Source organism: Apodemus sylvaticus, chromosome 14 (genome assembly GCF_947179515.1).
Source record: "Apodemus sylvaticus chromosome 14, mApoSyl1.1, whole genome shotgun sequence".
NCBI classification, from domain to species: domain Eukaryota; kingdom Metazoa; phylum Chordata; class Mammalia; order Rodentia; family Muridae; genus Apodemus; species Apodemus sylvaticus.
The window spans coordinates 79,350,678-79,366,042 of record NC_067485.1 but is presented as its reverse complement, the minus strand read 5'-3'; the positions used below and the strand labels follow the sequence as shown (position 1 = coordinate 79,366,042).

General features: G+C 45.4%; 1 protein-coding gene across 3 annotated transcripts in view; it reads right to left on the bottom strand.

The window, feature by feature from the left end:
- Nucleotides 1–15,365, bottom strand: part of Camk1d (calcium/calmodulin dependent protein kinase ID) — a 398,518-nt gene that overhangs the window by 246,931 nt on the left and 136,222 nt on the right. For all 3 annotated transcript variants that reach the window (XM_052156575.1, XM_052156574.1, XM_052156573.1), the window contains exon 2: nt 1,696–1,827. In XM_052156575.1, the coding sequence (XP_052012535.1) occupies nt 1,696–1,827 (132 nt within the window). The remainder of the gene's footprint in view (nt 1–1,695; nt 1,828–15,365) is intronic.

Sequence of the window (15,365 nt, the reverse complement as noted above, 5' to 3'; positions counted from 1 at the left end):
GCTTATAAAGTCTCTACCTGTATTCACAGCCCATGTGGATGGAAAATAACTTTAACACTACAAATGGACAACCTGAGCTCTTTTATTTCTAAGCCCAGACAACGTCTGGGGCCAACATGAAAGCTTTAGAAGAGTTCCATCTACAATGTCAGCCGTCTGCAACACATCTATACCTTCACACCAGCAGCAACAAACTTCTTCCTCAAACACTGATTTCCTTTGGGAAAAAAAAAGGCCATTTCAATAAATGTTTTGTTAACCTACTGTTTTCCTGCCTGATGCAGATACTCTCAATTTGTTTTCCCAGACTCTCTTCCACAGAACCATTTCCTGCAATCCTCCTCAGGACAGCCTAAAACTCTGTAGATTCCAGAAGATACCAAAGAGAACATGGAAACCAACTCAACAAAGGAGTGAAAACAAATCCCCCCCCCCTGTCAAGGAACCATGGAAGCTCATTTGTTCTGGAACACCAATACTAAGTCTCCATTCTTCTCTGAATTTCCCAAGGTCAGAACAGGACAGACTGTCCCGACCACCTCAGCGGTGCTGGGTCAGACGGCCCATGGCGAAGGATTGTTCCATGTCACTAAAGGTCCCAGAAGAAATGGAGTGAGAGATGATGCAGAAAGGAGGTATGGTAGGTAGTGGTTTCTTTCTGTCCCCTAAAAGGAGTGTTCCCATTCCATTTTGTTTATCTGTTACTGAGTTTCTTGCTATGTCCTGATCCCAGACCCCAAAAATTTCAAGGACAATTTGAACATCTTTTATTAATAGCAACTCAAAAATTTTCCAGATGGGTGCCAAACATACAAAAACAGGTGCCCTATAAGGTTTGTTCTCTCAAATTTCCTGAGATGTGGTGCCAAGATTTAATCCTAACACCAGGGAAGCATGGTCAGGGCCAGTCTTAGAGGAGCATCTGTGTGTGTTGGGCTGTGGGGGAGGGTCAGGTCACATCAGAATGACGGTGTGTGGCACTGTACTGAAGGGCAGTATTGGGATTCAGTCTATTACACATCGAAGGGGGGGAAATCAATGAAGAAGTGAAGTTCTTTGGAAACTCCCGGGTTCCCAGAGCCATGTGGGTGGCAAAGAAAGGGGTGGGGTCACAAAGGGTAGAAACAGCACAGGAGGTGTTGAGATTCCCGAGCTCCAGCACACACGAAGTATACATATGGGGGTGTCCAGCTTTGTGTCCTAATAAAAAAAAATAAAACAATCCACTGGCAATAATAATAATAGTCTAGCATTTATATAAGGGACAGCAGGAACTACCATAAAGTGGTCCACAGTAAGTACTTCACACACACTCAGAAAACACTATCTCACTAATTCTCCACACAGCTTGTTACGAAAAGGTCTGAGCTCTACTTCATAGTGGAGACTGGGGACTCAGGAATGAGCCCATGTCACTCAGCTATAGTGAATGATTGAGTCTCAGTTTGAAATCAAGTCATCCTGCAACCGTGCTCTTTGGGAAGGGCTCCCTCCTATGACTGTGAGATGTTCTAAGACACCAGGGCTAGAGGAGAACACATTCCAAGTGCTGTCATCTGCAGGGTCCGTCCCGCTCTGCACACAGGTGTCCAGCGGCTTCTCTGACCCCTGGGGTCAGAGCTGTGGGGAAGGCCTCGCCCTCCCTGCAGAGGATGCTCAGGGAAGACGGGAGGGAGACTTGTCTCCGGCACTTACTTCCTGAGCACGGCGATCTCATTCTCGATGCTGCTTTCTTTGCCCTTCAATGCCTTCTTCGGGATGCACTTCACTGCGAAGAGCTTCCCAGTCGCTTTCTCTTCGGCTAAAACAACTTCAGAAAAGGCCCCACTGTGGACAGAGAGGGAGACAAAGAAGGGTTAGGCTGAGAGGTTCTGAGGTCACAAAGGCCCCTCTGATCCCAGCACAGTGACAAGGAGCATGGCCACAGTGGGCATCATCACTTTGTGTCCAGCAAGGCTACTTCCCAATTGTTCTTAGAAGAAGGAAGCATGTGGACGAGTGTGCCCCGGTGCAAAGAGATGTCGGACGTCAACGCAGGCCCACAGAGACATGGAGCCTGCCATGGGTTGGACACTTTGAAGGATCTCCTGTCACTCTGCTTTACAACATGGTCGGGATAGGGTCCCTTGGTATATAACAAAAGCCTTCCTTAAAGAGGTTCCATTACAGAGGGAAAAATGGTTTCTACTAGCACGTCCATGTAGCCAGAAAGTTACAGATGCTAAAATTCCCCGATTCCCTCTAGACCCTCGCACTCAAAGAGTTTTCCAGAGTGCCTCACAAACACTGAATTAATCCTTGCAGCTAGGAAAGGATGTAATAAAGTGTGAGCTGGGGCCTCATACAAGGCTGGCACAGAACAGGAAGTCAAGTGGATGAATCCCTGGAGTTGCTGACTGGGCAGGGTAGCCAGTTGGTGAGAGACCCTGCCTTGAAGATGAGTGAGACCCTGTCTCCATAAGACCAAGAGGACTCCTGACATCACCCTTGAGACTCCACAGGCAAGTTCACATGTGCACACATACACATGTAGACACATATATTATACATGCCCACACATATAATAGGAACAGTACACAAAAAGAGAGATTTGGAGAGAGAGGGTTTTTGTTTTTTTTTTTTTTTTGCCATAATCATAGCAGCACTCCATACAACAGCCTTGAGACTTACAAAAGAAACCAAGTGATGGATGACTATAGAAATGTGTATCCTGTGCATATGACGAGCATCGGTCATCCCTTCAGAGACTCTGGCACATGGGCCAATACAGATGAATCTTGAACATGTGTGCTTAAAGAATGATACTCGTCATCGAAAGGTGGAGGAAGTCATCCATCCAAGTGGAGGAAGGGACAACAGGAAGTGACTTTAACTGGAACAGAGCGCAGAAAATAAAAAGGACCCAGAAGCAGATGGTAGTGGTTGCACAACAATGTATAACAGTTAGGGTCATAGAACCCCACACCCAACGCGGTTAAAATGATAAGGTTTATGGCATGCCTATGTTAGCACAATGAAAATACAAGAGAAGGTTTACATGAGTCTGCTCAATAGCATAGCTTCACATAGAGAATGTGGTGAAATGTGCTTTTCACCCATTACCTCCCAGAAGAAGAGAGGGATTATAGGGAAACTGCAGGGTACCAGATGGTCCCACATCTAGTCCTTGGGCACTGAAGATACCGTGTACAGGAAGTTACTGCCAACATCTTCAAGAGACAAGGACACCAAATGCTGAGCAAGGCACAGAGGCAGGCCAGAATAGAGGGTAAAGCTCACGCCCCTAGCCTCTGATCTCTTGCTTTTATCAGTGTGAGTGTGTGTGTGTGTGTGTGTGTGTGTGTGTGTCTGTGCATGTCTGTGTGTATGTCTGTGTGTGTGTATGTTTGTGTGCATGTCTGTGTGTATGTCTGTGTCTGTGTGTCTGTGCGTTTGAGTGCATGTCTCTGTGTGTATGTCTATGTGTGTCTGTGTGTGTCTGTGTGTGTGTCAGTGTGTGTCCGTATGTGTGCATGTATCTATGTCTCTGTGCGTGTCTGTGTGTGTGTCTGTGTGTGTCTGTGTGTTTGTGTGCATGTCTCTGTATGTATGTCTGTGTCTGTGTGCCTGTGCGTTTGTGTGCATGTCTCTGTGTGTGTCTCTGTGTGTCTGTGTGTGTATGTGTCAGTGTGTGTCTATGCGTGTGCATGTGTCTATGTCTCTGTGTGTGTCTCTGAGTGTATCTGTGTGTGTCTATGTGTCTGTCTGTCTGTCTGTGTGCAAGTGTCCATGAGCCTGTGTGTGTAGGCCAAAGGACAACTTCCATCATCATTTCTCAGGTGCCATCCACCTAGCATTTAGAGACAGAGTCATTTCCTTAGCCCAGTTGGCCAGAGAGCCCGGAGGCCCACCTGTGTGCCTCCCGGGGTGGTGGGAATATCACCACGCCTATTTTGTCTTTACGTGCTGTGCTCTCAGATCCCTAAGCACTTTGCTAACTGAGCCATCTCCTCTGGCTCCGAGGTCTTCCTCAGTGCACTGTGGGGAGGGGGTGCTGCTTACTGCTAAGGGCCCCACCTCCTCACTGAAGCTGACAGTGTAGAAGGAGCAGTGTTGCTAGGGGAACTGCCCTCCTTCCTAAACTCCAGCGCCTGAAACCACGCTTTTCCTCACATACTCAAACGTGTAGAAATCTGTCTTCCTTCAGCTTTCCAAGGGCGATGCTTTCCGAGCTTAGAGGCTGAAAGGTTAGCGTAAGTTGTTATTGTTCACACACACACACACACACACACACACATACACATACATACACACGCGCACACACACACACACACACACACACACTTATTGAAAGAAGCTAATTAAAAACATTAAAAACAAAAGTGGTGAATGAACCATTCTGCAACACGTCTGGGGGAGCACAAGCTTGTGTTGACCAGGGCAGAGACCTGAAGGACTAGTGGGCCTTTGGACAGCCCAGGAAACAAAATGCCAAGGGAGGAGAGCAGGAATGAGGAGTGCTCCCCATCAGACCCAGCAGTGTGTGAGTGTAAGCAGTACGTGTTCAACACTGGGTGGCCCCTGCGCCGCCCCAGACGTTTCTGTCCTGCTGACGGCAGCCTGTGATGCTAGCGTGCCTCATGGATGAGACAGGCCCTCGTCCTACAACCTGACCACTTCCTTCACCTCTGCTCCAGGAACACTACAATGGACACGTGTGTCCACATCTGCCCAAGAAAGTTAACATGCTGGGTTTTGACAGGAGAAAATATTAGATGTGAGTTTATGCCATGTGCCCCCTGGGGGGGTGACATGAGTAAACACTAACAGGAAAAGGTAGGTTATTATACAGACATAAAGGAGTCAGAAATACACAGCTGCAGGAGAAAGGAAAACTTCCAGTGCTCTGAAGAATTACACGTTTCCAAGCTGTGACCCCCCCCAAAAAAATACAAAACAAAAAGAAAACAAATAAAACATATTTATTTGAATTTTGAAAGGGAGTCATTACTCATAAACAAACAAAAACAAAAAACAAAATGAAAACCAAAACCAAGTCCTCACTGTAATTGAACATCTACGGCGAGTTACCAGAAAGATCAGACAGGTTATTCTCGAGATGCGCTGAGTCTTCTCCATCTGGAGAGAAACTGCACAAACTGCAGAAGCTGACCTCATCTTCCCTGCCGTTCTTCCAAAGGAAATCAACTCATCACCTGGAGGCACCCTGCTCAGATTCTGAGGCCGGTACCATCTTTGGAGAGCAAGAGTTTCAAGACTCGAGGCAAATGTCAGGAGACAAAAGAATTTTAGACAACTGTGTAAGCTTTTAACTTCATAAATGATGGCTCTAAAGCAGGCCCTCTTGTTCTGTTTTAGTAAGGCTCAAGAACAGAAAACGGTATAAATGGCTGCACCGCATCCACCGAGGACACACATCCGGGCCACTTAGAGTGCAATGACCCAACATCCAGGTGACCAATGGGAGGCAAGTGGCCTGGGCGCTAGGAAACACCTCATCTTCCGACACCCCTCAGAATAGGCCACACACCCCGAGGACGCCGGGCGACTAACTGGCATCAAAGGTTTGTGAGCCGTGGTTGCCATGTTCACTACCCCATGTGAAAAGGCACAGAGCCGTTCAGACCACTCGAATCCAGGCCTGTGTCTTCTATGGAGACCAGAGTTCAGCGCCAAGGCAAGCAAATCCTGGGTGTGCTTCCCAGATCACCGCTTCCTCCCAGGGTTCCCACTGGAGCAGAGGGTGGGCACGGAAATGCACGCCTGTAGTTCAGGCTCTTCAGGAAACCAGGGCGAGAAGACACCTTGAACCTAAGAGCACTGAGGACAGCCTAGGGAACACGGCCAGACTGTTTCTTAAGAGGAAAGGGAGAGGAGCTAACAAGATGGCTCCTCTTAGGTACTTATTACCAAGACAGAGACAGTCATCCTGAGGTCGATCCCTGAAATCCACTCGGTAGAAGGAAAGAGTCGATTTCCTCAGGTTCTCCTCTCTCTGACCTTCACATATAGATCTCACACACACAATCACACATACACACACAAATGGACAAGGACATACAAGCGCACAGGCACAGTCACACACACACACACACAAACACATACACACAAACATACTGACACAAACACATAAATTTAAAAAAAAATAAAAAGCAAACAAAAATTTATCCGAAACTAGAGCCTTAGAGCTTCTGGCTTCTGCCTTCTCGTTTGCTAATAATCTTTAATCTGAAATTAAGAAAAATATCAAATAGTCTCTAAAAGAATAGTACACAGCTAACTGCTCCAGAATCTACATCACTTAATACGAAATCTTTTCTCACATAAGAACAATTTAATCACAAAATAGACAAGACCTCGGCCTCCAATCTGCTTTCAGCGTTGGGGTGTTCTGTGATGTTAGACAAACTGAACTGGTGAGCACACCATCTTTTGGGGCTGAGCAAAGTGGTTAGTTAGTACTGTGCTTGCTGCACAATCACAAGGACCTGGGTTTAGATTCCAGCACACACTTAACTGCTCTGTGCAGGGGGTTGCACCTACAATCCCAGCACTGGGAAGGCAGAGAGATAGGTGGGTCCCTGGGGTTCACTGGCCAGATGGCCTGGTCTTCTTGGTGAGCTCCAGGCTACTGAGACTTTGCTTAATAAAAAACAAGGCACATAGCTTCTGAGGCATGACACCAGCAGCTGACATCTGCCTTGCACACGCTGACGCATGCACACACACACATACACACACTCACACACACACACACAGAACGAGAGAAAGAGAGAGAGAGATGAGATGGAATGACTTGACTTTCAGAAAAGATCAGGAGGTAGCTTTTTGATTCATGACTCTACACTAAACCAACCATTTGGTAAAATTATATCCATCCCAAATTAGACTAAGAAATAATCAGAAGCAGGGAGGATCGGCCCTATTGGCTGAGCGTCGGCTATTATTGGCTCATTGGCTTTCCGTGCTTTTTAGTTGTTCTACATATGAATCAGATTGATTTGATATTAACTTTATTAACGGCATCGCTTCCAGCTACCGTCATCACACCCTGCAACGGGGCCTCCCGACATCACTCCAGGCCTCTCGCCATCAATCAGAATGTTTTTTATCCACCAAGCACACTGTGGAGGGCCAGAAGAACATGTATTTTTAAAATACAGAAAAGAATAAAGTGTTGGTGATATTTGGCATGAGATAGTCTAGGAACTAGACAGGCACCATTTGGAGCTATTGTTTCAGAACAGAGTCAATTCTTAAAATGAAAAAAAAAAAAAAACCCTCTGCATGTTAACACCAGCGGTGAAAGGGAATGGATCGTAACACCAGCCAGACTAAGATAGTCTCAGTGTCTCTTCAACCCCCCTGGCAGAGACTGAGCAATCTGAGAAACGCTAGCTCTTCCTGCAGCCCGCCCTGTCACGTGACGTGCATGCCACTCTAGACCTGACCCAGCACACTGAGCCAAAAGACCCCAAACATGCCCAGTGTAAAAATCACATTCTGCCACACAAGCACATCAGAATGGTCTCGGTTTCCTGTCCTCCCGGAACTAATGTGAGTGCCATATGAAGACCAGTATGCAATTTAGATAAAGCCCATATTCCCTGAGGTGTATCTTACAAAAAACCCTCCACTTGGCAATTACATGGTAAGCTATACATCAGTATCCATGAATGTTTAAGCCAAAAGATTTAAAATTCTTTTTCCTAGAAAGCAATCTGTGATGCCCGTTCTTATTAACTGGGGTCAGGGTCTTAACAACCATTTCAAAACAGAGCCAAATCCTTAGCTTCAGTGGAGGGCCTTTGAGATGAAGAAGCCCTTAACTAAATTAGAAGAGAGTGTGTGTCTTATGTGCACACAGAGTCACATGTGCATGTGGATATGCTTACATGTGTGTGCACATGTGTGCAAGAGGCCAGAAGTCAAGCTCAGGTATCTTCCTCGGGTCACGTGATGCCTTACTTTTTAAGACAAGCTTTCCCTAGAAAACCCCAATCCCATCTTCCTCTATAACTGGCAGATTTCACAATGACAAGAAAATTTCCATGAGACCTCCCAGAACCATGAAGAGGCATTCTTAGCCGCTCGCCCGATTAGCCTGGTCATTGCCCATATCCATTCTCATTCAGGACGTTTCTGCGTCTCGAGCCACTGAAGCAGGTCTCAATTGTGACAAACCTGGAGACTCGGGAAAGCATCAAATGGCTGGCACCCTCATTGGCTTTGACATCTTTGGTTTCTAAAGGCTTTTCTGTGGCAGTAAATCTTTACTGTTAATAGAGTCACTGATCCAAACAGAGCAGACAAATAAATTCCAAGTGAATGCAGGCTGCCGTCCTCAGAGCACGCTTCATTTAACGGCACAGCTTCCTCCTTCCCGCCCCCCATGCTTTCACAGGCTCTCCCCACTTTAACTCTGTGGTCCCTGTGTCACTTGTCAAAGGATGACAGGAACCCGAACGGTGTGGGCAAGTTTTGACTTCTTATCTCCCCATCACTGAGGATTCTGGGAAGTCTAAAAGGGTTTGGCTCTGCTGGGACCAGGAAGTCTCCCAAGGCCACAGTGTAGTGTTATGTGAAGACCCATAAAGCAGGTAGATGGGCTGCTTGCTGAATGGGAATATCTGATGATGGGCGCTGGAGGAATGGATTAGATGAAGAAGGAACTCCTAGGATATTTGTACCTTTCCGTGTCACCTTAGATGGGACAGCTCACGGCCATTTATGAAGACAACTTTCTGCAGAGGTGGCTCTTCGAAGTGCCTTCACTTCCCTATCATATACGACAAGGACGCAGACTTGAGGGATAGTAGTACCCTTCTCTCTGACTACTGCAAAGATCCAATGCCATCTCAGTAACAAGGGGCAGCTCCTTTAGAAGGACCAATGGGCATCACTCATGATCTTAAGGCTGACATGAATGGGACAGGATAGTCATTGGAAACCTGGCCAGCTTGGTCCTTACTGTGGCCTTCACAGGACTTCTTTTCCTTTTTCTTTCTTTTTTTTTAAACAGCACTGGGAATTGAGTCCAAGGGTTCCACATGCTAGGGGAACATGCTACCAATGAGCTAAGCTAATGCAGCCTTAGTTCTATTTTTAATTTTTGAGACAGGATCTCTTTAAGTTGTCCAAGCTAACCTTGAACTCTCTCCATAGCCAAGCCAGCCCTTGAACTCGTGGTCCTCCTCACTCAGCCTTCACAGCAGCTGGGATTATGGGCCCAGAAGGGCCCTCCTATTACAACAGTCCTGCCTGTACGGTTGACTTTCATTGTTGCTTAGAGCAATGTCTGAGCAGGAGCTTGAAGAAAAGAGAAAAGTTCCAGGCTTCCTGATAAACAAACACCAGTGTTCTCTTATTCTCTGTGTTCCCTATAAAACCAGAGCCCTTAAGTCAGTGATGGTTAATGCAACAACTGGCTACACCTAGCCAAAGAAAATAGGGCCAATATTATGCTTTTGTTTTAAATTTAGAAATAGCAAATACTTGGGAGGACCTTGAGCAATCTGAAAAATATAATGGAGACAGCACAGTGGTACATACCTGTAACCTCAGAGCTCAGGAAGCCAAGGTAGGAACAGGACCGTGAATCTGTGAGCTACACAGCCAGTTCCAAGTCAACCTGGCTACAACATGAGTTCCCCAGGTCTACTGGCTGGTTTGGTGTGTCAACTTGACACAGGCTGGAGTTATCACATAGAAAGGAGCTTCAGTTGGGGAAGTGCCCTCATGAGATCCAACTGTAGGGCATTTTCTCAATTAGTGATCAAGGGGGGAGGGCCCCTTATGGGTGGTGCCATCCCTGGGCTGGTGTCTTGGGTTCTATAAGAGAGCAGGCTAAGCAATCCAGGGGGAGCAAACCAGTAAGAAACATCCCTCCATGCCCTCTGCATCAGCTCCTGCTTCCTAACCTGCTTGAGTTCCAGTCCTGACTTCCTTTAGTGATGAACAGCAGCATGGAAGTGTAAGCTGAATAAACCCTTTCCTACCCAACTTGCTTCTTGGTTATGATGTTTATGCAGAAATAGAAACCCTGACTAAGACACCAGGTCAGCCTAAGCTATATAACAAAACTGTCTCCAAAAACAAACAAGCAAAAATACACATATACAGAATAGAATACTACATACCTATTTAAAATAACTAAGTATATTTATATGAATAAATTATCCCAAAGATATAAGTTAAAGAATATTCACATTTATATTGCATACACACAAACACATACACACACATGCATACACATGCACATACATACACACAGAAATATACCCATACACACACACTCACATACACATGTGCAAATACACATACACACATATACACATATGTACATATACATAAATATACACATGTACACACATATACGAACATACACACATAAACATATACACATGTATACACACATATACAAACACACATACACACATAAACAAACATATACACATATACACACATATAGACACAGACACATACATACATGCACACATACATAAAGATGCACATGTACATACACACATATACACAAATACACATACATACACACACACACACACACACACAGTCTTGAGAAGGATGACAAGAAGCAGAGAGACTCTACCTCCTCTGGGGAGCGGTGTAAGAGAAAATCTCACTGGGTGGGGAGTGGTGTTCAAGAGAAGCTCACTGGGAGACTGGCTTTGATTCATTTTCATTATGTGCCCATACTTTTCTCTATTAAAAGTTAATGAAATGGAGAAATGTTTGGAAAAGGAGAGAGAAAAATCAATAATGCTCTATACAAAATGACTAGCTAATTAAAGCCTTGTACAGGATCAGCCAACTAGCTATATCACAATGACAAAATGCCAATGGCAATCCTATTCCACAGGCAAGTTTATCCTTTGTGCTGTACAGACAACCTGTGTAGACGAGACTCCTATAAACTGGTTATTCAGTCCTGGTTCAGAGACTGGCCACGCATGTGTTTTCACTGACACAGAAGTACAGTAGCCTTTGGGACAAATATTTGTCTTCATAGACATTACTCTTAGATAAGGTGGCCCTGGGGAACTTGTTCATGGAGAAAGGGAAGTTTGGAATGAGCCTTGAAGGACAAGTATGTTTTAATGTATATAAACAGAGGAACAGAACCAGGAAGAAAGAAGAAAGACAAGAAAGTCAGGATGAGGCAGTAGAATGTGTCTCAAGGCCAGGGGTGAGGGCTATCTGAACGGAGCAGCTGCCAGACACTTGAGGGGTGGCAGGAACATCAGCAGGGAGCTGGGGCTTGTAGGGAAAGGCACACTGCTCAGAACAGCCTGCATGCCTGTGAGTCTCATGTCATCTGGGTGCACAGCTCTGTATAGTCTTCTGACAGACAGAATCGGGATCTACCAAAGACGTCCAGGTTCTGGTTTGTGGACATGCCACCAGACATAGCCAATGAGACTTTGCAGTTGACTAAGTTGCATATCCTACTATGGTAAGTGGCCTGGATTTCCCAGAGTAAAGCCAATAATCACAAAGGTCCTTGTAAGAGGAGGACACAAAAGGTCAACTTCTAGAATGATGTAACAATGGAGAGCAGGGTGACATCCGTGCTGGAAGAGACACTAGCCAAGAGACACTCAGCCCTTACCTAGCTGCTAGAGGACCAGGAAGGGCACTCACCCCAAGAACATCAAGGAGGAGCACAAGCCCTTCTGATGTCTTGAGCTTTGCCTTGTACGATTCAGTTTGGGACTTCTGACTAAGATAATTTGTGATGCCCCAAGGTCAGTAAGTTTTGCAAATTTGTGATAGCAACAGTAGGAAATAAACACAAAAATATCATTGCTGTTGTTATTTTTAACATTATCATCCTCATCTATCACCATGCAGAAACTAGACTCATCAAGAATTAAGAAGTTATACAAGTCTCAAAGCCACTGACCGGAACGCAACAATACTCATACTGAAATGTGTAGTGTGGACAGGATGATGCCCTGGCGGGGAGGGGTAAGCAAGGGTCCTACACTGTGTGTGCTCTGAACATCTGATGCAAAAACATGCACTGAGTGATGCTGGCTCTCATGACATGGGGCGGCCTAAGCAACTGGGAGAGATAGCCAGAGCTGATCAATATGCAATATCCTGATCAATGTGCAATATCCTGATCAATATGCAATATCCTCATTCCAGCCAAATACATTTTGGATTGTGTTCTGGGTACTTTAAATAGCCATTTGAACATGAACAAATGATTTTGGCATTCAGGAACAAATGATTTTGGCATTCAGGAAGTCCATGTATGGCCAACAATTTCCTTATTTATGATACTTAAGGGCATTAAATAAAACACTTGCTCTATTCTCTTGTCTTTGTTTCACAAAAGAAATACCTGACACAGACTTTGATCGCTGAGGTGCATCTTGGGTAATTTCATAAATAAAGCTGAGAGCAGAAGGTGGCCATGTTGTATACCAGTCTGTGTGTCCTCAGAAGGACAGTTCTCAACTGAGGAACACTGGATGGCTGAGAAGCATCTAAAGAAATGTTCAACATCCTTAGTCATCAGGGAAATACAAATCAAAACAACCCTGAGATTCTATCTACCACCACCAGTCAGAATGGCTAAGATAAAAAACTCAGGGGACAGCAGATACTGGAAAGGATGTGGATAAGGAGGAACACTCCTCCACTCCTGTGCAAGCTGGTACAACCACTCTGGAAATCAGTTTCCTCAGAAACTGGACATTGTACTACCGGAGGACCCAGATATACCACTTCTGGGCATATATCCAGAAGATTCTCCAACATGTAATAAGGACACATGCTCCACTATGTTCACAGCAGTCATATTTATAATAGCCAGAAGCTGGAAAGAACCCAGATGTCCCTCAACAGAGGAATGGATAGAGAAAATGTGGTATATTTACACATGGACTACTACTACTCAGCTATTAAAAACAATGAATTCGTGAAATTCTTAGGCAAATTGATGGAACTAGAAAATATCATCCTAAGTGAGGTGAACCAATCACAAAAGAACACACACGGTATGCACTCACTGATAAGTGGATATTAGCCCAAAAGCTTGGAATACCCAAGATACAATTCACAGACCAAACAAAACTCAAGCAGAGGATGGCCTTGTTGGTCATCAAAGGGAGGAGAGGTCCTTGGTCCTGAGAAGGCTGGATGCCCCAGTATAGGGGAATCCCAGGACAGGGAAGATGGAGTACGTGGGTTGGTGAGCAGGGGGAGGGGGAATGGGATAGGATGTTTTTGGAGGAGAACCAGGAAAGGGGGATAACATTTGAAATGTAAATAAAGAAAATATCTAATAAATAAAAGGAAGTACAGAACTTGCATCTGTGTGCAGGTGTGTAACTAGAGACCGAACCAGAGCCTCCTACATGCTAGGAAAGTGCTTGGCCACCAAGACACAACATCATTCTTTCTAAGAACAGATGAGAATATAGAGAATAAATCCTTTCCCCCACACTATTGTATCCAAAAAAAAGAAGAAACTCTTCAAACCTAAATAATAACCATCACCATCATCATCTTCATCATCATAGCATCACCATCCCACCAATACTGTTTATTAAAGCTTAAGGTTTACTTGAAAGTACAATCGCCAACCAAATTTTTTATTCTACCAACAAGTCTTCATGGTAACATTATTATGTCCATGCTACAGCCGACAAAACCAGAGCTCAAGAACATCACATTCCTGCTGTCAGGCTATAAAACTGACTGTCTAATCACGATAAAGTCACTCTCTGTCATTTTGAGACACTTTAGCACCAGGGTAGCTGTGGTCAAACCTCATATTCAGAAAGAACGATAATAGTGAAATATCAAAGATTTCTCAACGTGCTCCCAACCCTCCAAAAGTGTCCGCAGTCCCCTACCCATACCTTACAAATAATAACGTATGCCAGAGAAGTTCATTAACATAGCCAGACATAACCAGAGACCCTTCCAATAGAGAGAGCCGGCCTTCTCCAGGTTCCTGACGGTGTTAGCCACTTGCTAAGGCTGAAGCAGAGACTCCCTCCTGCTTTCCTGAGCCTGCACCCTCTGCTGGGAGAGGAGGACACTATTTTTCTGCTGAACTTTCCCCCTTAGACTCCTCTTTCTCAGTGTTCTAGACTTGGTCTTGGCATTTTAAATGCCTGGTAATGTGCACTCTTTCCCAAAGCTCTCAGTGGGAGCCACACTGACCCTGTACCCACCCACTGGTCCTGTCTCTTTCTAAATGGCCCACGCATCTCATTATTCATTTCCTGATTAATAGAGCCAAGCTAATCTTCCTGCACAATTGGCAGGCCCTTTAGTCTCCTACAACATAATCACATTAACTGTATCCCAGCCCTTAGAAGAGTTCTGCAGGCTCCGCGGTGGGGAGATGTGGTTGTCATTCAGCCACTTACACACACAAGCTGCTAAGCAATTTATTATGAAGAGCTGATAATACGCATGTTTCCAGCCAAAGCCAACACTATGTCTGCCCTGTGCCTACCCACAGAACAAAAATGATGGTGTGGTGCTACACCCTGCCGCCAAACTAAAGACCAGAGCTTGGCAGCATTGGTCACCTGGATTTTTTTTTTATTTCAATTCCTTGGCTGTATGGGTTACAAGCCCTCAGAAAAAATGCAGGCACAAACATGGAACTAGGACCATGTTCAGACCATCACAGAAGCCCAACCCCAGGCAGAGGCCACTCAACCTGGCCTAGGAGGGCAGAGACAGGCTCCAGATGCAGGGTACACCACAGATCCTCCAATCACAGCTTCCCTTACCCTTGAGAATGGGCTGCCCTGAAATTCAGGACAGACAGGTCAAAACAAGACAGTTACCAAAGCAAAGAGTCCACAGGTCAGGTGACTTGAGGGCCTCCGACGCACTTGGCTGCCTAAAAGTCTCTTCCCAAATTGGCCCATGATTAAAGTACTTGAGATGCCATCAGCAAGCCACTTCCTGTTAAGAGACATGACTATTGACATCCCCACAGAAATCAGAGCGTGCTTCCTGGGAACAGGCCAACGTGCCACACAAAGACATTAGCGGGGCTCGGCAGGAAGTCCTTAATGAAACTGTAAACCAGCCATGGTTTAAACATGAGTTAGCCCTGTGAAGAGCGGATGCTCTTTCAAGGAAATGAGAAAGCAAGCTACCACCAATCACACAAGACAAGGTGCTGTGTACTGTGCCTCATGGTGCAGAGAGACAGTGGCAGAGAGCCTCGGACACAGTGGGCAGGTTGCACACTTGGGAGCTGCAGAGACGGAGAGGGAAGGGCATTCAGGCCATTTAGTCACTCAACACACACTGAACGAAATTATGTGAAAGGCGCTGAAGAGAAATGAACGGGGTACTCTGAC